At 37.6% G+C, this 24,375-nt stretch overlaps 1 protein-coding gene across 1 annotated transcript; it reads right to left on the bottom strand.

The window, feature by feature from the left end:
* On the bottom strand, positions 1 to 24,375 carry LOC107696773 (unconventional myosin-VIIa-like). Its single transcript, XM_016497269.1, has 48 exons — positions 24,305 to 24,375; positions 24,040 to 24,081; positions 23,231 to 23,332; positions 23,004 to 23,150; positions 22,353 to 22,537; positions 21,862 to 21,983; positions 21,616 to 21,758; positions 21,397 to 21,510; positions 20,948 to 21,101; positions 20,766 to 20,842; positions 20,575 to 20,694; positions 20,343 to 20,485; positions 19,288 to 19,498; positions 18,997 to 19,132; positions 18,740 to 18,912; positions 18,475 to 18,615; positions 18,242 to 18,400; positions 17,577 to 17,666; positions 17,403 to 17,497; positions 17,234 to 17,318; positions 16,932 to 17,150; positions 15,487 to 15,696; positions 15,179 to 15,388; positions 14,908 to 15,075; positions 14,401 to 14,697; positions 13,576 to 13,733; positions 13,366 to 13,492; positions 13,118 to 13,237; positions 11,600 to 11,773; positions 11,285 to 11,512; positions 10,376 to 10,543; positions 10,155 to 10,272; positions 9,500 to 9,626; positions 9,198 to 9,352; positions 8,905 to 9,086; positions 8,354 to 8,472; positions 8,098 to 8,252; positions 7,669 to 7,822; positions 6,141 to 6,296; positions 5,175 to 5,280; positions 2,605 to 2,718; positions 2,274 to 2,361; positions 1,638 to 1,747; positions 1,324 to 1,509; positions 1,112 to 1,228; positions 942 to 1,025; positions 639 to 758; positions 1 to 98 (listed from the first exon to the last, which is right to left on the bottom strand). Exons 2-48 carry the CDS (start codon positions 24,055 to 24,057, stop codon positions 9 to 11), a joined length of 6,675 nt encoding a protein of 2,224 aa, XP_016352755.1. The 5' UTR covers positions 24,058 to 24,081; positions 24,305 to 24,375; the 3' UTR covers positions 1 to 8.

The raw sequence follows: 24,375 nt of genomic DNA, 5'->3' as shown, positions 1-24,375 counted from the left end.
TGTTATTTTTAGTCAAAGTGTTGATTTCGTCTTTGTTCTCTCTTCTCATTAAGATACATGTTGACATAGGAAGTCAGCAGGTCATCCATTTTATAGCCCTTATGAACACAGGATAAAATTCTATTATTTTAAGATCTGAAAAATTATACTTTGACAAAAATGATCTTTTTATATATATTTATATCACACACACACACACACAACTGGTATATTATTATAATTAACAGAACCGTTTTCTATTTTAATATATTATTTTAATATAAATGTAATTTATTCCTGTGATGGCAAAACTGAATTTTCAGCCATCATTACTCCAGTCTTCAGTGTGACATGACTCTTCAGAAATCATTCTAATATGCTGCTTCAATATTGGAAACAGGTTTTGCTGCTTAATATTTTTGTGAAAATTGTGATTTTTTTTCAGGATTCTTTGATGAAAAGCAAGAATCTTTAAACATCATAAATGTCTTTTTCACTTTGTCACTTTAATGTCTTTACATCAGCATCCTTACTGAATAAAAGTGATCTTTTTTTTTTTTTTCCATTGATTATAATATAAAATGTTTCTTGAGCACCAAATCAGCATATTAGAATAATTGGAATAATGGCTGCTAAATTGCCAAATCTGTGTCACTTACCAGTGAAGTTTCACACAGGATTTTGTTCCCTCTGACAAGGTTTCCTACAGTCATGTGGAAGTATGTGCTTCCACTGCACCAGTTTGCAATCTTGTTATATGGATGCACTGCCAGAATGTCCTTAAACAGAAGGTGAATTCAATTAGTCCAACAAAATTAAAAGTCAAGACAGAGTTATGATACATGATTCATATTTTAAGATTCAAGCTTACACTCGTCTGAGGTGTTATACAAATCTTGTTTAGGGAAATCACATGCTAAGCAGTTAAAATGAGAGAAAAACGAGTTATCGATTGATGATACCTTTGTTTTGGGGTGAATGATAGTGATGCCCTGTTTACTGATGGCAATCCTTACAATGTCGGGGAAACTGGGCTCTGATGTTTGCTGTAAAATCAAGATTCATCTTATACACCATTTTTTTAAGTAATATTTGCAAAATTCTTATTGTGCTACAGACTCAAATTGCTTACTTTCACATCAAAAAAGGCACAGCCAAATGTGGGCCATTTATAGATAATCTTTAAAAAGCCAATCACTGCCTGCTCCACATTCGTGCCTGTTTGCTTGTTGTACTCAGCAACAATGTGCTGTTGAAAAATGGTTATGTACAAGAAACACTTTAGAAGCACAATATCTCTTATGCACTGCACAATGCACAGAATTGCAGTGTACTGAAACTGACCTTTTTCCATTCATCAGCAGACATGGCTTTAAGCTGGTCATTAGGCACCAGGTCTTTCAGCATCCTAGGAATCATGGGAAACTGAGTTTTATCATTGTCCACTTTCACTCTGAATAATAGAGCGCCGAGCATCACCATTTCTTCTTTGGTACAACGATGATAACCTCTCAAGTACTTGGGCAACTCCTAGATAGTGTGAGAAATATGGAAAAATACCATATACCTTATAATATAAAGTTCTTCAATGCTTACAGGGAAGCTATAATGAAACATTTCCAAGTATTTTTTAAAAACGTGGTACAGATTGCCTGTACCTGTGGATAATGGAAGATGAGATCCGCCTCCACATCTCTACCAGGGACAATGCTGAACCATAGTTTTCTCATAAAGTAAACTGTGTAAGATACATTCACTGGACTGCCTGCTGTTTAAAACAGTATAAGCATTAGCGGTTGTTTTGAATTTGACTTAACTGTTGACTGACTCAAACTTGTTTCTTTTAGGGTATGTTTACATGACAATGATGTACTAAAAACAGAAACGTTTTTCCTTTGCATTATTGATAATATTCCATTACAGACGACAATGTTGTCAAAACAATCCCCGTTCACACGGAGCTACGAAAATGACTAAAAACGCATGCCAGGCCAGTAGTAAAAGAAAAGAAACAATACGAACCTTCGCACATACTTATAGACTGAACATGTAATATGCATGCACATGATGCCATCATTTTCACAAATTTCCATTTTGGTAGTTTACACAGTGATGATAATGGTGTAGTTTTCAAAGGTTTGAGTTGCAGGCCCCCAAAATGCCATTGTTGTGTAAATGAAAGGTCAAAACGCAGTTTTTAGTTGAAAATGGTGTTGTGTAAACACCCCCTCAATCAGTGATCTAGAGATTAAAATTACCTAATAAAGTTTTCACCAAAATTGAAACAGACTTACCCTGATTCACTCTCTTTGCTCTCCTGGACCAGTCAGTAATCTGCCTCAGGCTGTCAAAGATGTAGTCAGTTTCATTTAGACTCAGAACCTGACAGAAAGAAAATGCTAGATAAACATACAGACAAAGGCTTTGTAAAAATGCAGCTGTAAATTAGTGAAAGGACATGACAAGGGATCATTGGCAGAGCTGTAACAACTGTAGACACCATGGAGGCAATGCTTCTCCCAATAATCAGACTAAGATATTTACTGATATATGATTTTTAAATAGTCACTTCTTAAACTATTGGTTTAAGATTCTGAATACAACCATGGTAGCCTGGGTACAAACCTTATCAGGAGTTTTCACAAAGAGGCTGAAACCATCAGCTGAGGACAACATGAGTTTATTAGCAATGGTCTGGACCAGGTCTTTTATCTTGGTGTTGGTTGCCACCTCAAAAATCTGTCCAGAAGTGTGAGAAAAAAGAACACTGGATTGAAATTCCATGGCTAAAATGCATGATTTGCATTGGCAGCAAACTAACTGTTGATTTAATGTTTATTCATCTGCATTTCGAACATTAAAAGAATTGAGGTGCAAACCACTAGTGCAAGGCTCCAAAAAAAATTCATAAATAATAAATAAATAAAAAAGGAAAAAAGAAAAAATTAATGGCCCACTGGTTCGGGGTAAATAAACAGGGGTCTTAGGCCAATTGACAGAATGGTCAGTTGCCATTTTGGGCGAGTGCTGCGTTGCCACTGAAAATGTTGCATTTATTGATTTTGTACAGTGGGTATAGAAAAGAATCACCCCCCTTTAATATAACCACATTTTGTTGCTTTGCAGCCTGAAATGAAGACGGACAGATATTTTGTTTTATCCAGCTGTATTTACTCAGTGCAACTTATAACATCCAAGTGAAAGATAAAACACCAACATATCAGAAAAAAATTAAAGGGGTCATATGATGCTATTTTAAAGATCATTATTTTGTGTATTTGGTGTAACAGAATATGTTGACATGCTTTAATGTTCAAAAAACACATTATTTTTCAAATACTGTACATTATTGTAGGTCCTCTATAACTTTTATAAAGAATATCTCTTTGGATTTGAGACTTTAGTCTTTGCAACTTTACAGATCTTCTTTATGCACCAAGTAACATAAGCTTGTAACACTTCAAAGAGAAAGGAAAACATGAAATCACATCATATGACCCCTTTAAATAAAAAACAGAATCACTGAGTTGGAAGAAAGACCAGCCCCTTGTGTCAGTATTTTGTTGAACCACCTTTTGCTTTAATTACAGCCTTTAGTCTGTTGGGATATGTCTCTGTCTCTACTAACTTTGCACATCTAGAATTTGCTTACTCTTCTTTGCAGAACTAGTGTTTTCCAATGGGGTTTAAGTCTTGGCTCTGACTAGGCCATGCAAGGACATTCAGCTTTTTCTCCTTCAACCACTGTGTGCTCAGTTTTGCTGTGTGCTTTGGGTCATATACATTTCTGGCAGAGGGCAGCAGATTTTCTTCAAGAATTTGACGGTATTTTGCGCAATCCATTTTTTCTTCTATCCTGACAAGTGCTCCAGTCCCTGCTGCAGAGAAACACCCCAATAACAGGATATTAACACATCCATGCTTTACTGTAGGAATGCTGTTATTTGGATTGTGAGCTTTATTGGATTTTCTCCAGACATATTGTTTGGTATTGAGGCCAAATAACTCAATTTTAGTCTCATCTGCCTCAGAATCATCAAGGTGCGTTTTGGCAAAGCTCAGTCGTGATTGCATGTGGCCTTTCTTAAGGAGTGGCTTTTTTCTTGCAACCCTCTCATATAAGCCACATTTGTGGAGAATTTGTGATATTGTTGTCACATGCTCACAATGACCACTCTTTGTCATAAATTCCTGCAGCTGCTTCAGAGTTGCTGTAGGCCTCTTGGTCGCCTGAGCAGCTTCCTCCTGGCTTTTTCATCCAGTTTGGAGCGACGTCCTGATCCAGGGAGGGTCTGTGTTGTACCAAATACTTTCCCCTTCTTAATAATAGACTTCACTGTGCTTCTAGGCATTGATAAAGCCTTTGAATTTTTTTTTTTGTATCCATCTCCTGACTTCTGCCTGTCCACAACTTTATCCCGCAGATCTTCTGACAGTGCCTTGCCACCCATACAGTAGTTAATTGTTTGCATCAGCTGCACTACCAAGGACTGAAATGCTCCAGGAAAGCTATTTTCATGCGGAGCTGATCAAAATGACCACACAGCTGATCACAGTTGAAAGTCAAATGGCTTTGTGTGCCATTGAGAAGGTGATTAGCTACACCTGATTGAGTTTACAAGTCATTTTTAGGAGGGGGTGATCCTTTTTCCAACTCCGTGATTCTTTTTAAAAAAAAAAAAATTCTGACAGTTGATGTTATATCTTTCACTTGGATGTTATAAGTTGCATTGAGTAAATACAGCTGGATAAAACAAAAACTGTGTCCGTCTTCATTTCAGGCTGCAAAGCAACAAAATGTGATTATTTTAAAGATTCTTTTCTATACCCACTGTACATCCACTTTTTATGACTTGCAAACTTAAATGTTGGGTTTTGGTGATGTATTCCACATTACTGTCACCAAAATAATGTTATCTAGCTGGCATATGTAGTTCTTTGCTGAAATTGCAAAAATGACGCGATAGTCTTGAAAACATCAGTCAGAATGGATTAAAACTACAAATGAATAAGTAGTGTTTACATTCTATATGCCATTGTTTTAAAAGTGTCATAATTTCTAGCTTCTAGCTTTTTTATTAATATAATAATATAAAAATACATTTCTGGTGGGGCAAAATTTCTGTTTAAAAAAATAGTGACTGACTGGGGAGCAGGAAAATAAATGTTGATCCATGTACTGTGTGTTGCATTACCTCTTGAGTGTCATTGGGGAAGTAAATTTTGTGAAAGATCTGGGTGCTGTCCTGCTGAATTGCATCAACCTCTACTTGGTGAGGTGGAAGCTTTCTGGGCTCCATTCTAGCATAGAAACAATGACAAATGTCATCTTATTATACACAGTAAACATATGGCTATTATACTATCACACCAAATCACGTATCATGTAGTTCTCATGATCTGTGACCCAGCTTGTGGACTCATTTAAACTATTGGGCTACAGTAGTGTTTCCCAAATGTGGAAGCCTTTGAACAGTTGCAGTAGCAGATGAAGCCGCTGTAAATTCTGTACTATCCTATCACTCAGTGCTGACACTTTCCTGGCATTTGCTCCAGTCTGGCAAAGGTTAGCGTGCTAAAAGGAGAGGTGTTTGCTAATAGTGTGTAACAGTGTGTAATTTTAAAAGCCTGAATGACTAAATAATAATTTTTGATTAACTGATATTAAATATTAAAGCATCTGTGTTAAGTGGCTACCATATGCCAAGTTGTTTTAAAACATGTAAATAAGCCAACCTTAATTTCAACAAGCTAAACTGTTAGCATCTGCTAATAGGGTGTTTATCTGGTCATGCTTTATAGCATATCAGTCCAGTAATATAACACACATGCTGTTTGAGATGAGCTCCAATAGGTTATGGCTCTCAGGTAAGCCTGCCAAAGTTCAAAGAGTAAAAAAACTATACAAGCTTTATTCTCATGAGTTTTTAATCAGAGTTTAACAGTGACTTAAACATTAGCTTTTAGTGCTTCTATAACTGAACTCACATGATAGGAAAGCTTAGGAATGTATGATCGATTCATTTAAACTTTAAAGTCTGTTCATTCATTGCATTTCTTCCTGTTCTTATACCCATAAAGCAATGTGATCTCACTTGTAATGATAAAAATTTCAGTTGAAATAAAATGTTTAAACATATGTCCAGAAATGCTGGCCATACCTCCGAGCCGCTTGCAGTCTCTGGAGGCAGTTTGTGGCCAATGGCTCTCGTTTGCGTGTCTCAATGAAACGCTGAGCATGTTTCACCAAAGAGTTACTAGGAGGGAAGAGACCACAACACAGCCACAACAGCTGCCAGCCCTGCTCCACACTGTACCTGATAGAGAAAGAACATTTATAAATGTTAACTTACCAGTAATTTATTCATTATACATTAATGTAATTGTAAACATAGCATCTGAAATGGCATATGCACCATATCTAATGTCTAAAAGTAGCTTAAATGTATTTAAACAAGAATGAGGGAAACAATGAATCAGTTCAATGAACCTGCTGCTTGTTGATTCTCAAGCACAGCAGACAGAGGAATCGCAGAACTGAATCAATTATTTGCCTTATTAATTCTATGCAGGACCAATCAGCAGTCTCCTAGGTTTTACAAGATATTATGGTTTCTATCATAAGAGTTTACAATGTTTTTATTTTTCTAAAATGTCCATTGCTTATTTAATTTCATAATAAAAAACATATTGGCACCTGAAACTGTAATTATGAACGTTTGGTCCTGTGTTGGAAAAAAAATGTAGAAACTGGATCTCTTGAAACTTTAACTATATACCAGTGTTCTAAAGCTATCTAAACTGAATATACAGGCAACAGTAAAACATTACTAGGAAAGATGGTGAGGTATGAAAAACAAAACGCATATTAGGTGATCAAACACTACTCTAATATATACTTGAGCTTAAAAAAAGAAGCTTATTAAAGAAAAAGAACGATGATGGATAAAGAAGTTAAAGGTTGCATAGTTTCCCCTCACCGTTGTAAAGGGCAATTTGACTTTGGTGTAACTACAATCTCAAAAGGAAAACTGTACAGAACTCTTGTGAAACTGTCTCTGTCACATCTTTGTACCAAGTTCACAAGTGATTATGATTTCAACAGACATGCCTCTTTTTCATTTATTGATTGCATATACATTACTATTCAAAAGTTTGGGGTCAGGAAGATTTTTTCAAATTAATACTTTTATTCAACAAGAATGCAATAAATTGATCAAACGTGACAGTAAAGGCATTTATATTAATTAAAATATGTATAAAATACATCTTATTTAGTATATCATGTTAATAAAAGATTACTATTTCAAATAAATTATATGTTCTTTTGAAATTGCGATTCATTAAAAGAATCCTGAAAAAAATGCATCACCATCTATAATAATAAGAAATATTTCTTGAACACCAAATCGCATGTTAGAAAGATTACTGAAGGATCATGTGACACTGAAAACACAGGAAAAGATTACAATTTAAATGATATTAAATTAGAAAACCATTATTTTAAATTGTAATATTTTACAATATTACTGTTTTTACTGGAGTTTTACTAAATAAATTCAGTCTTGGTGAGCATAACTTTTTCAAAAACATTCATAATTTGATAGACCCCAAACTTTTGTGGTAGTGTACAGGCATTAAATAGGCAATGAAGAATTTGCTTGCTTTTGAGCATGTAGTTCTGTTTACCGGTTGTTATTGCTGGTCATTTGTTTCATGATCTGGCAGTAGATCTCATCTCTGAACTCTTCATTTTCTGCAGGTGGGCCAAAGATCTGGTCTGTGAGTTCCAGGGGGCTCTGGACCTGTCTAGTGGGGTAGTCACCCATATACTTCAGAATAGGTGCACAACATTTAGTCAAGGAATCAGCACTTTTCTTGGTCGTATCCTACCTGGATAACCAGGCTAGCTGGTAAGTCTCACTTGTTGTGGATCAGTGCTTATGCAACCCTAAATCAAACTACAACAGCTGCCATGTTCTACAGCTTTATGCATTACTACATTTAGATACACATTAGGTAAATATAAGGGGTCAGCTGCTACTGTGGCAATAAGCAATGTTCAAAGATATGATTGCAATAAATGATAATGACTTAAATGTGTGTGGTAAAGGATATCAGTGAAGGCCTGGCAGGCTAGTGGGCTTAAATCTGGATTGCCCACCAGTCTCTTCAGCAGGGGCTGTCTGATTGGTTCTCTGGAGTTGGCCCACAGCTTCTCAGGTGCTGCATTTTTAGAGATCACCTGCCTGTTCACATCTTTGATGGGCTGCCTGTGACAATGGCAATAATAACAGGTCATTCATGTTTGCTTCTGAAACACTTCAGATAAATAAAAGGAATAATAAGGTGGTCAAACAGTTGCTGCAAGTACCTGAAATATTCAACGGAGAAATCTTTCAGAGTTGAAGGAGCCACTCTTTCGGTGATGGTTCCTTTCACAGTGTTGTCTATGATGGTCTTTCTTTGATCTGGGGACAAGCTGATCAGGCTCTAAAAAACAGAGCAAAAGTCAGAATGCATTAGCTTATTATCTTTTTCAAAGCCAACACAATTATGACAAATATTCCATAACCCAGACAAGTATACAGACCTTCACAGATCTAAATAACTTTTAAACTCTACAGGAAAGCATGAAAAAACATGGTAACACTTTAGAATAGGTAACACTTTTTCACTATTAACTATGACTTTTCCCTCAATAAATTCCTAATTTACTGTTTATTAATAGTTAGTAAGGTAGTTGTTAAGTTTAGGTATTTGGTAGGATTAGGGATGTAGAATAAGGTCATGTAGAATAAGGCATTAATATGTGCTTAATTAGTACTAATAAATGGCTAATATTCTAGTAATATGCATGCTAATAAGCAACTAGTTAAGAGATCCTAAAATAAAGTGTTACCAAAAACATATTCAAGTTCTCACCAGGACTTCATTTGTTGGCTTCGTAAGAGTTGGAAGAATCAAGACGGCATCTGCAGGGACTGCGCCGATTTCTCCTGTCCGCTCATTCTTACCCTTCAACCAGCCGCGGGCAACAGAAAACTCATCATCTTTAATGAGGAAGATGAGCTCTGCCTTCTTAAAGCTGAGAAATGTTCGATCATCTTGAAAAACATCCAAACCATTTTTCATTAGACAAAAACAAGTCAAATCATAGATCATGAACAATCAGATAAAAAATAAAAAAATGAATGCAGCTTATTTCCTCCTCTGACCTAGTCTGTTAACCTCCTGTAGGGCCACAGCATACTGTGAACGTTGTATCAGGCCTGCCAGGAACATGGCTACCAGATCTGAGATGTCAGTGGCCATGATTGCATTCAGTGTGAAGTCTCCTTTCAGAGTCAGCAAACACACACACTTCCTATCTCTGGAGGAGACGACGCAGGGAGAATTCAGGGATTTTACATATTTTTTTGGAAGGTATCACTCATATTTATTTAATTCAAAACTATAATTGTGAATGACAAGACAACATGATACAAGGCCGTCAAACATTAACTGGTGTCCAACCCACCTGATAGTGTTGACCCCGGTGAGCTCTGGGTAAGACAGCACCAGGAGATTCTTTTCTCGTTCATCTAGGAATGTTATTCCCATTGAATTTATGGCACAGATGAACTTGCTCTTTGGTAGAGGAGGACCTGAATATTGTAATGACACAAATTTAATCTAATTTTTCAAATTATACAAACACTTTTGCTCATATTCTTGTGCAAAAGTTGTGGAAATGATATAATTTGCAATGTCCAGTACCATTCAAAAAAATGGGGTTGGTAAGAAGTCTCTTATTCTCATCAAGGCTGCATTTGATATTTGATCAAAAATACAGTAAAAACAGAAATAGTGTGAAATATTATTACAATTTACAATATCTGCTTTATATTTCTCCAGTCGTCAGCGTCTTGCTGCTCAAGAAACATTTATTATTATTAAATGTTGAAAACAGTTGCACTGCCTAAAAACGCCTTTTTTCTTAGGATTCTTTGACAAATAGAAAGTAAAAAAAACAACAACAGCATTTATTTGAAATAAGAAATGTTTGTAACATTATAAATATCTTTTCTGTCACTTTTGATAGTTAAAAGTATTCAAAACAATCAATTATCCTACTGCCTCCAGTCTTTTGAACGGTAGTGAACGTAATACTTATCTTAGTATACAATGCATACCAGATAACTTGGCAACTTCAAAAAACTTGGAGAATAACATGGACCACTTTTGACGAGCATAGTCAACCACCTCTGCTTTCACTTTATCAGACTTGGTCCGAGAGTTTATAAATGGGCCCTAACAAAATGAGACAAATGCTTGTAAAATGCTGTGACTTTCAAACAGGTGGAAAGCTTTATTACGTTTATTTTAACATAAGCAATAACAGAAACATCTGTACCTGTGCATGTGCTGTGTTGACCATCTGGATCCACTTTTCTTCTGACTTGGCCTCCAGTAGTTTGGAGTTAATGCACTCCTTAATTACAGTCCTAGTATTCTCCATACTCATGTCTGATCCAAACTGCACATAGAAGTGCTTTGCTACAAGCGCAACATAGTCTTCCTCCTGATACAAACACAAAGGTGATGTGCCATTGAATGAATGACATGATGTGGTCCCGTAATGGGATGAGATCACATGATCAGCAAAATAATTACTCATTTTATCTCAATAATCCATTTTATCGGACACTCTCTCCCACTGGATAAAGCAATCATGGCTGATTATGAATAAAACAATTCTACAATGGCATTGGTAACAGGAAACTATTGAAATTGCTTGATGCTGAATCCACACTTCTAGAAAGTCCAAGTCCATGATGACTGCCATTTTATTCAGCACAACATAAAATCACTGAAAGTGAGATAACTGCCAAAAAATAAGTAAAAATAAACAAATTGAAGCAAAACAAAAATTAAAATTATGTCATCATTTACTATCCCTCATGTCATTCCAAACCTGTACAACACAAAAGAGGATATTTTGAAGAATGTTGGTAACCAAATGGTTTCAGGTCCTGTTGACTTCCATAGTATTTTTCTCTTGTGTCAATTAATCTATAGAAGTCAATGGGACCTGAAACTGTTTAGTTACCAACATTCTTCAAAATGTCTTCTTTTGTGTTCCGCAAAAGTAAGTAAGTCAGGTTTGGAATGACATGAGGGGGAGTAAATGATGACAGAATTTCCATTTTGGGTCAACATTTAGGTAAAAATAAGTCACTGCAACACCAATTTGCTATTTAAAGAATTCAAATGTTCATTTATGACACTAAATAACTGATATAAACATCAGTCTCAAGCGCACCTTCTCACACTGGTACTCTCCATATTTCAGGCCTCTGACGACCTGTCTGTAGATGAGGTCTGTGCTGACATTATCCTGGCTGCAGTCATGCCAAGGTGCGAAGATCTCTTTACGGAAGTAGAGACGCCAAGGGGCATGTTGCTCCTGCCCACCCTTCTTCTTCACTTCCTGCTCGCACTGAGAGATGGAATCCATCACATGCTCACGGCCACTACCTAGGGACCACACCTAAGAAGGAGTACAATACCATGCCTTAAATTCTAATAATACTCAAAAGCTGACTTGAACTCTGCATCCAGTGCTAGGGCTTCATACCTTGTCATATAAAGCTATGTAGAGTGAGAAGCCGAATGTGTCCTGAAGTTTGACTTTCTGTGAGAGCATTTGGCAGACCTCTTTAGATGTGGAGGCAGAGTCTACAGGCATACTGATATTCCTGCCATCCATCATAGTCACTGAGATGACCAAGGGTTTCTTGGACTTGGTGGCCTGTAATTAAACATGAGAGCATGAATTATAGTTGCAAATCTATGGTAGACTTTTGTTACATTTTGCATATCTGTACTGGACCATAGGAGAATAAACACCTAAGGGGTTTCACACATACAGCAACAATGCAACCAGAAGACATTACTTTCAATGAGCCACCCATCAATATGACGATATTCATAAGTGTTTAAAGGTCCCATATTGTCAAAACTGAAATTTCCTGGCTTTTTTCACGATTACTGAGGTCTAGGGGCCCACCGTCCCACTCTCCTTTTGCCAAACCCCCAGACAACATCACGTCCATGCTTTTGCTGAGCAACGACAACACGGAAACATGTTGAAAAGGTTCACTTTAACCATGAAACCAGATCGGCTGACCTGTAAGGTTACACTCTCACTCAAAGGATGGACGATCTGACAGGATTGTTACTATGAGGTGGATCACATCTAACACGTATAGTAAAGACAAACTCACCGTGTCTATCTAGTCATGATGAAGATGTATATACATTTCAATTTCAGCAGGCAACTATTTTTACAGCTACATTATTGTTCCAGCCACAATTAATCACAACAATGTATATACAATTACAAATGATTATATATAAATTGTCAGTTTGTTGTTTTACACACATGCACACAGACATTATTTCATACACGACATAGTCGTGAGATGCAAGAAACATAGACATATGGCAAGAAATCTGTAGACGCGCCCATAACAACAAAAGACAATACTTTATTGAACCCTTTCTGATAAGAAGTGTGCGCTGCAAACGCAAGCATTTTTGACTATCGTTTCTGTCCAGCGCTGTGACGTCGGCTGACCCTAGTTACCTGTGGTTGGCCTGGCCGTGCGTCACTCAGAAAACAACAGGCCAATCAGAAGAGAGGCTCATGATTATTAATTAGACAGACCAAAATCGACCTGTTCTCAGCAGAGCTCCTGAGAGAGGAGCTGTAAAAATATATTGAGGTGATTTTTGGTACTTATACCACAAATATATATTCTTAAGGACATCAAAACCTAAAATAAAACTCCAGAAAGGTGTACAATATGGGACCTTTAATTTTATCTAAATGAGCAGTAGCAATTCTGTCTCTTAATGTAATCATCATTCATCTTGTTCATAATATAATCATATCACATAACCATACACTGCTGCAATTTATTTGCTAATGATTTCCCCTTTCATTTTAAACAGCAAGAAAACTGATTCCTTGTTCAAACTGACATCTCATTTTTACCAGCAATGCGTTTCATTTGAGGAAATTTTGAAAAGCTATGGCAGGTCGTTCAGTCCAAAAACAGTGTATTTGTGAATGTGGCATATATGTCTTCACCTGGAGCTCCAGCCAGCTGGGAGGCTCTCCACGCACTCCATTGGCAACAGTGCGTCTCAGTCGGTCGGCGCAGTAAGGCGCGTATCCCACAGGACCAAAACGAAGAAAACTTTGCAGGTACTGTGAGGAGATGAGACAACATGTTCAGGACTACACAATATAGATACAATTTCAAATGTATTACTCCATAAAGAAATAGTGAAATCATGCATCAAAGAGTTTAATAAGGAAGACTGTCCGTTATTCACCTTGATGAAGCGCTCAGTAGGAGGAAAGATGCCCAAACAGATGGACAGGAGGATCCAGCCACGGAAGAAGCTACCGCGGTTTGAGTTCTCCTGGAGCTGCTTACAGATCTGGCAGTAGATTTCATCCCTAACAATGAAAGATATTAAGGACTTAGAAGCAGAAACATCTGACCACTAAGCAATAAATTACTTATGGTTTTAAATAACAACCTGAGGTCACGTCTGACAATGGCATATCCAACAATGATATGCAACTTTTCAAGAGATGTCATTGGCCGGTCTAAGGTGAGTCCGTCTGTGTTCATTTCATCTTCTTCGCTAATGGTTTGCACAGTGGGTTGTTTGGGAACTTCAGACCCATCCTCTGCCTTTACGTGAAGAGTTAATGGGTCAAGATTATAAATAATTTATCTGTTTGTTGCATTTAAGAATGACTGTGTGCTGTAATAATACAGTAATGCATTAGCTATAAATAGTTGTTTTAAAGTTGCTTTTATTTGAACAAATAAGAGTGTAAATAAGGAATAAAGACTCATTTCAAATACATGTGAAAGTTTCTTAGAAATGTATGCTTTGTATTCATGTTGATTTCGTATGGTTCTGAAAAACTTCATACCATTTTCAAGAATAGCTTCAATATTCTCAATACTCTTAAAAATGTGGTGTCAAAATCAAGTAAAAATAACATGTTTATTACACCTAAATACATGTGAGTACACATCTTAATCATAATTTTACGAAAACTTTTATATTTTAATAACCCTGTTTTCAAGATAAAACTTTTTTTAACAATTATCAACTGATATAAATTCCTGACTTTATGACATTTTACAACCTGAACTAGTCTAGTCTTAAACAGGTCCATTTATTTGATATTTTATAAGACTAAATGACCATAAGAAAAAGTCTAAATTAATAATTTATTTCAAAAAGAATATATTACTTGTCCTATCTACTCATTTAATTAATCAAAATTAACAGAAAATAAATAGAGTGTCACAGCAGTGACCAATTTGCAATATTAATGTGTCTCACCTCCTCTGATATAACAGATGATTTTCTACTGGTTCTTCTGTTTGATGAAAGCCCCTCAGGAGCTGTGGAGGTCCTTCTGTTTCGGGACATTATATCAGTGAAAGTTGAAGTCTTTCTGTTTTTCGGACCCTGCTCTGGTATGGCAGATAGTTTGCGGCTTGGAACACCATCATCTTGGACCGATTTTCTGTTCCGGGCCAGTATGTCTGTAAAAGTTGAAGATTTTCTGTTGCGGGAAGCCTCTTCTGGAACTGAACTGAGTTTCCTGTTCGGAGAGTTTCTTGTATTTCTCATTCTCTGAAAATAATGCGACATCAACACTTTCAAAGGTGTATTCCAAGAAAAAAAAAAGTTTTTCTTGAGTTATAACCTTACTAAAAGACCTGTATTGCTGGTCTTAGCTGGTCTCACGGTGCGTCCAAGCTGGTTTTTAACTGGCCAGCCAGCTAGTCTGACCCGCTGTTTTTTTTCAGCAGTAAAACATGTAATAAAAAGGAGTTTCCTCACCTGGTCCAGGCCCACTATATGGCTGAGGCGTCTATCCTGTCTGGAGGCCACATCCTTCTGAAGAGAGCGTTCAGCAAAGGCTGGTCCACTTCTCAAGACCCCCTGAGCCTTTGGTTCGGGAAGATCACCCATAAATCTCAAGATCATCCACCAAACTGTTAGTGAAGCCTATGGAGAAGAAGAGCAGTAGTAAGCAATGTAACAGAAATTGTGCTGTGGAGAAAAGAACATCATAAATCAACCAAAAGCTTGTCAAAGTCAATGGCTTTACCTGGACGTCATTCTCATCCTCATGGTAGAGCAGAGGCTGATGTAGTCTCTGGCGAATGTGTGTGGGTGTGGCAGCACCCTGGAAGTACATGGAAGCAAACTTGGAGAACGAGTACTCATCCAAATCATCATAGTCTTCCTCCGGAATCGGCATCATTGGAGCATCATCCAGATCCACCTCTTCAAGCACTGCTCGCTTTCCCTCCAAGTCCTAAACACACAAACACAATGTTTCCAAGCTGTTTTTTTGTTTTGTTTTTAATGCTATATGCAATCATTCTGCTTTGTTTGAGAAGTTTGATGTTTCACCTCAAAGCCCACAGGTGCCTGGCCCTCCTGTCCGCCAACCATGCTAGGCAAAAAGCCAAAGATATCATCCACCATTTGCTGGTCTGTGATGGATTCCAACTGTTCAGCCGCCTCTCTTTGTTTTTTCTGCTGCAGAATTTCGTCAAGCCTCCTCTGTCTCTCTAGAGCAGCAAGTTCTTCTGCTCTACGTTCCTGAAGTGAGAGGAAAGCCTGCAAACAATGGAGACAGCAACAGATGAAGAAGACATCTAGCTTGGGATATTTAGCAACCTGTCATCTAAACATGGTGATTCTATCCATCAGAACATGTCCTACATCTCTCTTCATCTTTTTGACAGCTTTTCTGGCTAGAGTTCCTCTGGTGTAAGCCTGCAGGAGGATCACTGCCGCTCTCTTTCGTTTCCACTCCTTCCTCGCCAGGCAGCCACGAGTCTGAGCCTGAAGCAGAACAGTTGCTTGTCGCTTCTGTTTAAACTGCCAGGCCATCTGACGAGAGCGTACTTGAGCTTGCAGACGGGCAAAACCCAACTGGACCTGCAGAAAGACAAGTGACACATGTACAAGCAATGACTAGCATCTTTTAGAATTTGCCAGTCTGGAGTTAGAGGACAACTTACCACTCTGTAAAGTTTTCGGACTTTGTGTCCACGCCAGGTTTTCTGTATGGTCACAGCTGCTCTTCTCTTTCTCAGGAACCCTTTCCTGCAAGTAAGCAAAATGACAACTGGTAAACCAGTGTTTGAAAATTTTCTCTACAAACTTAGGAGTTTATCCTCAGTCTTTTACCTGTGTTTATAACCTCTCAGGACTTTCTGAATAAGAAGTGCCTTCTCGTTGAGAGCCTTGTCTCGTGCCAGTTCCAAAACAGTATCATGGAAATCCTGATTCAAATAAGTATCACATTAGAACAGATCTGTTTGAAAAAAGCTGTAATGGCACCGGTAAACTTCACTCCAGTACCTTCAGGAACACTTTAGTCTTGCCGATCTTCCAGTCCTCTTCAGTCAGAACGTTCTCACAGATGCTTTCGCAGCATTTCTTGGCACTCTCCTTTAACATTACAGTTAATATTAATATTAAAGGTGCAATGATGCAATTACTACTTCGTTTTTTTTTTCCATCTCCAAAAATAGTGAAACAAGATCAATTTACTTAAGCAATGCTGCAAGACATTTAAGCTTATTTTTTAAGAACATATATTTAATATTATTTAATAGAAATATATAAAACTCATAGATACCACACATAAAATTACTTTACTACCAAAATGAGATCACAGAAATGAGCCCTAAAAGAGCAGCAAGTTCTTCTGCTCTACGTTCCTGAAGTGAGAGGAAAGCCTGCAAACAATGGAGACAGCAACAGATGAAGAAGACATCTAGCTTGGGATATTTAGCAACCTGTCATCTAAACATGGTGATTCTATCCATCAGAACATGTCCTACATCTCTCTTCATCTTTTTGACAGCTTTTCTGGCTAGAGTTCCTCTGGTGTAAGCCTGCAGGAGGATCACTGCCGCTCTCTTTCGTTTCCACTCCTTCCTCGCCAGGCAGCCACGAGTCTGAGCCTGAAGCAGAACAGTTGCTTGTCGCTTCTGTTTAAACTGCCAGGCCATCTGACGAGAGCGTACTTGAGCTTGCAGACGGGCAAAACCCAACTGGACCTGCAGAAAGACAAGTGACACATGTACAAGCAATGACTAGCATCTTTTAGAATTTGCCAGTCTGGAGTTAGAGGACAACTTACCACTCTGTAAAGTTTTCGGACTTTGTGTCCACGCCAGGTTTTCTGTATGGTCACAGCTGCTCTTCTCTTTCTCAGGAACCCTTTCCTGCAAGTAAGCAAAATGACAACTGGTAAACCAGTGTTTGAAAATTTTCTCTACAAACTTAGGAGTTTATCCTCAGTCTTTTACCTGTGTTTATAACCTCTCAGGACTTTCTGAATAAGAAGTGCCTTCTCGTTGAGAGCCTTGTCTCGTGCCAGTTCCAAAACAGTATCATGGAAATCCTGATTCAAATAAGTATCACATTAGAACAGATCTGTTTGAAAAAAGCTGTAATGGCACCGGTAAACTTCACTCCAGTACCTTCAGGAACACTTTAGTCTTGCCGATCTTCCAGTCCTCTTCAGTCAGAACGTTCTCACAGATGCTTTCGCAGCATTTCTTGGCACTCTCCTTTAACATTACAGTTAATATTAATATTAAAGGTGCAATGATGCAATTACTACTTCGTTTTTTTTTTCCATCTCCAAAAATAGTGAAACAAGATCAATTTACTTAAGCAATGCTGCAAGACATTTAAGCTTATTTTTTAAGAACATATATTTAATATTATTTAATAGAAATATATAAAACTCATAGATACCACACATAAAATTACTTTACTACCAAAATGAGATCACAGAAATGAGCCCTAAACTCTGCAAATAATAAACAAAAAAAAAAAAAATAAAAAATAAGGAGTAACCCATCATTTTTTAAGCCAACAAGAGTGTGCTCTTTGCCTCTCTGCTCATTATATGCTGGTGCTTGCTGACATGTGTTTTGGGGGAGGTTGAGGATGGGGTTTTGGTGGCCACTGATGTGGCTGGTCTAATTCAGTGACTAACTGTGTCAAACGTTAGCATATAAAATCGCTTATAGAACCTTCAAAACCTGTTCCAAAGTACATTACAGAAGCCACGGCCACCCTTAATTCATGCCAAACAACACAGAATTTGCATATCTTCATAATTGAAAGCATCTCTCACAGTTTTGGGGTCACAAACACTGGACTTGAGCAGCACACGGTAGCGCTCTAGAAACTCATCAAACGTGTGACGAATGGGATAGCCGGCCTTCCTGATGCGGATAGTCTCCATCATTCCAGAGTAACGAAGTTGGCGGATGCACAGTTCCCTGTCAAAGAGCTGAAACAAAGATGGAAAAGTGGGTCACTGAAAGAAAAGTGAGGCCATGGACGGAGAAAATGAATTGAACCTACCATAGGCTTCTTAAAGTCATTGGGTTTAATACAGCGAATGAAGAAAGGCTGGCAGGCAGTTAGAGTCTTCATTAAAGAGTCCAGTGACTGCCGAAACTGACCAGATAATGTAGGCACACGCTTCTTTGACTCTGTTGTTTGCTGAAGGAGTTGCAAATAAAATGTAAGGCAAATTAAAATCATTTTATCATGTTAAATCAACAGAAGAGTGGAAGCTGTTATAGTATTTATGACCTAAATGCCAGTGTACAACACATGTTTGTACCATATTCGCCTTTAGCTGAGTTTTTGGGGTGACGATAGTGTGGCTGGAACTAGTTTTCGCTTCTGTGGTGCTGAGCTCATTGTGGAATATCTGTTTCAGTATCTTATTGGATGATGTTTGCATCAGCTGGATTACATCACTGCTCAGAGCATCTCTGTTCTTTTCAAGGAAACCTATATGCACAGTAAATTTCATAAAACATTTTATAAGTTCAGCCAAAAACGAACGTGAAAGTACATTGTGATAGCCTGTATTACCTTTGGAGTCATAGTAGACCACTCCAGCAAAATGCTGGATTCCAAACTGTGTGTCGTGATTATTTTTGGGGGGCATGTAGATGTCACCCTTCCCATGAAGCTGATTCATTTTGTTAAGCATGGTAGAATCTGTGCCCTGGAAAAAATGACAATTGTTCATAACTGTATATAAATATTGAAATATAACTACTTGACTTCTAGATTGTAATTACAGATATGCGGACACGTTGCATGATTACAATTATCAAAGGAAAGCCTATATTGTAAATAAAAGCAAATATATTTTATAACCTTAGGGAAGAGACTCTCTTCATCAATAAGTGCGAGAATGTTGAGAGGCTTTACGGCCAGCACATCAAGCGTACGCTGGTTGTCGTTAAACTCAATGTTCTTCCAGATGATGTCTTCACGGGCATATTCCTGTTGTTCAAGCTTGAAGACATGCTTCACAAAGAACTGCTGAAGCTGCTCATTGGCAAAGTTGATGCAGAGCTGTTCAAAGCTACAGGAATCACAGACAAGATTAAGATAGATCAGATAATTCTGGGATCAATTACTCACCCTCATGTAGTTCCAAACCCTGTGAATTTTTGAAGAATATCCTTGTTGCCATTTCCATATAATGAAAGTGAATGTAAAAGTGGAGTCATGTGCTACATTAATATATTTTATTAATTGAAACTCAAATGTGTTGATTTTACAGCCCTAAAATCGATTGGTTGGTCGTCAATAGCATCAAATGTCATTGATTCTTATGTGTCTTGTGACCAACTGTCACTAACATTTCAAACTTCCTGTGACACATGTAATGGGGTAATATGTATCATGAGATCTATAGCGAGGGGGAGTAAGATTTTCAGAGAACACCACTTCTTCACACCACTATCATATGAAAACAGAAGACTTTTGGTTCACACTATTTTAGGTCCAATTCTCGCTATTAACAAACCATTAACTATGACATTTGCCTCAAACTCCTAATTTGCTGCTTATTAATAGTTAGTAAGGTGGTTGTTAAGTTTAGGTATTGGGTAGGATTAGGGAAGTAGAATATGGTCATGCAGAATATGTGCTATATAAGTACTAACAATTTATTAATAATAGGCATGCTAATAAGCTACTAGTTAATGGTGAGAATTGCTCCCTATACTAAAGTGTAAACCAATTTTTTTTTATACATTTATGATGTGTTTGTGTTTTTTGAGCTTAACAGCCCAAGTCTCCATTCATTTTCATTAAAAGGAAAAGAGCAGGTTAGATATTCTTCAAAAATCCAATTTCACACAGAAAGCCATAAGGTTTTGTAATGACATGAAAGACGACATGCATATATTTATATTACAAACCTGTTGTTCTTGAAGTTTTCAAAGCCGAAAATGTCCAACAAACCAATCGAAAGTCGGACATGTTTGGGGTCATCAGGAGGAGGTTTGTAAACGGCAATGTTGATTTTCTCCACAATCCACACAAACAGCCTTCCATAGATGGCCTGCACACAGATAGAAGATGAGAACACTATATTGGAGTATATTAGATCTGACATAAAAAAGTGATTGAAACTACATTCAAGTGCACAACCTTTACAAAGGCGTCTCTTCCATCCACTGCTTGTGCTGAGGTCAGAGGTTTGGACACACTCTCCCTGTTGGTCATCAAAGAGCGTTGTGTCAAGCTCACATCCAGGGCATTTGGGACCACCTAAAAAAAAAAAATCTGTTCTATGCTCACAGACAAAATTGGTTTCTAAAATAAGTTTTTTTTTTAATTACCTCTAATAACTGTGCAGCCATTTTGAAATGTGTAGAGGTGAGAATATCGCAGCCTTCAAGGTTGTTCATAATGGTTTCTTAAATATTAAAAATGGAAATAAAGCTTAAATAAGCATTTCCTCTAAAAAACTAAGTTTTGTTCCAGTTTATGTCTCTTTCATTGGCTCCTCATTACTACTCACCTTCAAAGTCTACATTCCCCAGGTGTAGGATGGCAGCCAGAAGCTTGCTAATTTCCCACGTTTCATTTTCTGTGAATGTCAGGATCTTCATTGCTGACCGGAAGCTGGCGTACTCTTTTATGTCATCCCGTCCTTCGCATGCAGTGCACTGACCCTATAATACAACATATTGGATAGTTTACCCAAAAATTTTAAAATGTTTCATTCATCCTCATGTTGTTCCAAACCTGTACATGTACAGTCTGACTTTCTTGTAAGGAACACAAAAGAGCTGTATGTTCATTTGTGTTGCACAGAAGAAATTCTGATGACTATTTAAAAAACTATCACATTAATGTCACTTTATCCTACCTGTCCATTCTCACTCCAAAATGACTTTGTTGTAACAAATGTAAATACACATGAAAAGTGGGAGAAGTAGTAAAGACATAGAATACGATGATCAATACCATGGTGAGATAGTTGTATTCTGCAGCATTTCCTAAAGACAGGATCTTCTTTTGGTCAAGAGGCATTCCCATGAGCATGCAGTAAAAGATGTGGTAGTTTCTCTCTTGTGGGGCCTGTGCCAAAAATACACTATTATTTGTTTGGTTTTACATTTAATTTGCTGTCTCTTGACCTGAAAGATTTCAGTCTGATTATAATCTCATATCAGGATGGTTTACCTGTCGACAAACACGGGATTTCTCAAGTAGGTACTGTTCAATGCGGGCCCCCTCGATTGCTCCATTTTTAGTGAAGTGGATGTCAATGTATTTTCCAAAGCGGCTGGAGTTGTCATTGCGGATGGTCTTTGCATTACCAAAAGCTACAAAATAAGACTTGATGTAAATACTGAAATGCTTATCTGAGGAACTACAAAGATGAGTGATGCAGGAGCATCCAATATGTTTCTTTATAAACAACCATACCTTCTAAAATAGGGTTGGCTTCTAGAATCTGCTGCTCAATCCAGGAGCGCTGCCTACTCACTGCAGCAAAAAACTGCAGCATGAGTTTGGTACTCTCTGTTTTTCCTGCTCCAGACTCCCCACTGACGAACACAACACATACAGACATTCTCAGATCACATCAAACAGATAACGCTAACAGAATGTATGACAGATGTTGGAGTTGCCAAAATACAGTCCATGTTTGAAATGGGTTACAAAAGGGTATAGTACACAAGTCATATGGACCACTTTTATGATCATTTTATAAGCCTCTTTTATCATTTGAGATACTATATACGGAATATCCTTCACCAGATAAAGAGATTAACATTAATAAATAATGTCAGATCAAGAAAAGGATAAAAAAAGTCAGATGGGTTTGCAATGACATGATTTTTGTACAAAACCAAAAAGCTTTCAAATCAAACTACAAAATGTCAGTTTCACCCAAGTATGAATGACTGAAAGACCTAATGATGCAGCACTGGTCTTTGCGGTTCCGTCGCATGTTGAAGAAACAGCTGTCTGCGATGGCAAAGACATGCGGGGGGAGATCACCCAACCGCCGGTCTGTGTACTGCTCCACCTGCTCTGGAGTGTAGATTGGCAGCAGCTGGTAAGGGTTCACCGCCACCAGAATCGACCCGGTGTATGTCTGTCAAAACAAACAAACCAAAAAGTTGTTTCAAGGTCTTTCAAAAAGATTATAGAGAGTCCCAGTGATGAAAATCTATTAAGCTTTTGCAGCTGGAAGAATAATACATTTATAATGAGATCTACAGTAGTATTTGTTCAGTGCATGAACTGTCCTTTAACATAGCTGGACTTCAAGTTGGAAGGTTGGATTTACTATATAATAGGTATGTCAATGTTGTATAATAATATGAAGCGCTCATCAAAATTGGAACTGGCTGTTTCTATAGAAACAATCTTGTTATTAAACAGGAAGGGCAAAGAACAGCTGGTGAATGAACTGAAGTTGGTGAATTAAGTGGACAATTCAATCCCTATTCTGGCAATTTTAGCTTCACAAATATTGAAAGCTACTATTTTAATTCATATATTTCTGTATAGATTTAAATTCATACATGATTTATCTAATGCGATGGTTAAAAACTCACATAGATTGCTCCTTCTTTGTAGCGCACTAGAAGGTTCCGTAACAGTCCAGCCTCATTTAGGTCACCCAGCCGTATCATATCATTCACACCCTTCACTGAGGTGGGATGCATGGGCTTCAGAGAGTTGTCCTTCTTAATCTTGTGCTCCTGGAAATCATGCCATAGAGGATATCAGCTACACTTCTACAGTCAAGACAAGAAATGAACTAAGACTGGCTGCATATTACCTTTCCCTCATCATCGATGAGCTGAAGTTGCCCCGTTTCTGAAAGTAGGACTTCAGCTCCGATTTGGACCCCATCACTGCAGTCCACCCACACATAGTCTCCCTAAAGGGGATAATTAATATTTTAAGATGTGAATTAAACCATTAACATTAATACATGTGTATGTTAGAAGAAGAGAAACGAACTGATGATAATATACTTTACTTGATCTTCTTTAAGAAAGAATGTTCATAATATGCCGACTTTCTGGACATGGACCATGGTAATGCCATATCATCCTTTGAAGTAAATTGGAGTACCATGTACCATGGTATGATTACAGTAATTTTATTTATACATACATATATCTGATACCATCAAATACCTGTACTTTGATATATATATATATAAAAGATATTGTTCAACCATAAACTAAAGGACAATTCATGATTAGATAAAGCTATGGCATTAGAGTCCATACGGTCCAGTCATTAACTATGATTTAACATAAAACTAATCTAGAACAAAAAGTACCAAAGCATCATGGTAACGCCGCACCCTGTTGAAAAACCAGCATATGCTGGCTAGGTATGTTTTGAAGCTGGGATGCTGGTTTAAGCTGGTCCTTTGCCGGTTTATGCTGGTCCGACCAGCTTAAGACCAGCACATGACCATCTAAGGACCAGTTTAAACCAGCAAAGGACCAGCTTAAACCAGCTCAAACCAGCATCCCAGCTTCAAAACATACCTAACCAGCATATGCTGGTTTTTTCAACAGGGCAGTAATTTCCTTGAGGTGAAAATCTCTTCAAATACTTCAAACAATTTACCTTCCCTAAAACCACCATGACTGAGTCCTCCCGTCCTCCAGCCTGGATATTAGAACAAGAGGACAAATGTTATAATCAAATATTGCTAAGGAAATTTCATTAGTGGAGCTTATGAACAAAGGCAAAATGGCATCTAACATACACGTACACATTACATGAAGCACAATAAAATAGTTTCATCCATTTATGTATTAAATAACAAAACCAAACCACTGAAATTTTTTAAAACATCAACCATAACAAATCCAATGTGAGCTACCTATACCTGTGGATATTCTGTGAAGTCTCCTGATCTAGAAGTATTTTTTGTCGCTCTTCTTTGAAGCCAGAACAAAT

This window comes from Sinocyclocheilus anshuiensis, unplaced genomic scaffold (genome assembly GCF_001515605.1).
Source record: "Sinocyclocheilus anshuiensis isolate Anshui unplaced genomic scaffold, SAMN03320099.WGS_v1.1 scaffold999, whole genome shotgun sequence".
Lineage (NCBI taxonomy): Eukaryota > Metazoa > Chordata > Actinopteri > Cypriniformes > Cyprinidae > Sinocyclocheilus > Sinocyclocheilus anshuiensis.
The sequence above is the reverse complement of the archived record's forward strand: the minus strand, read 5'-3'. Positions and strand labels throughout refer to the sequence as shown.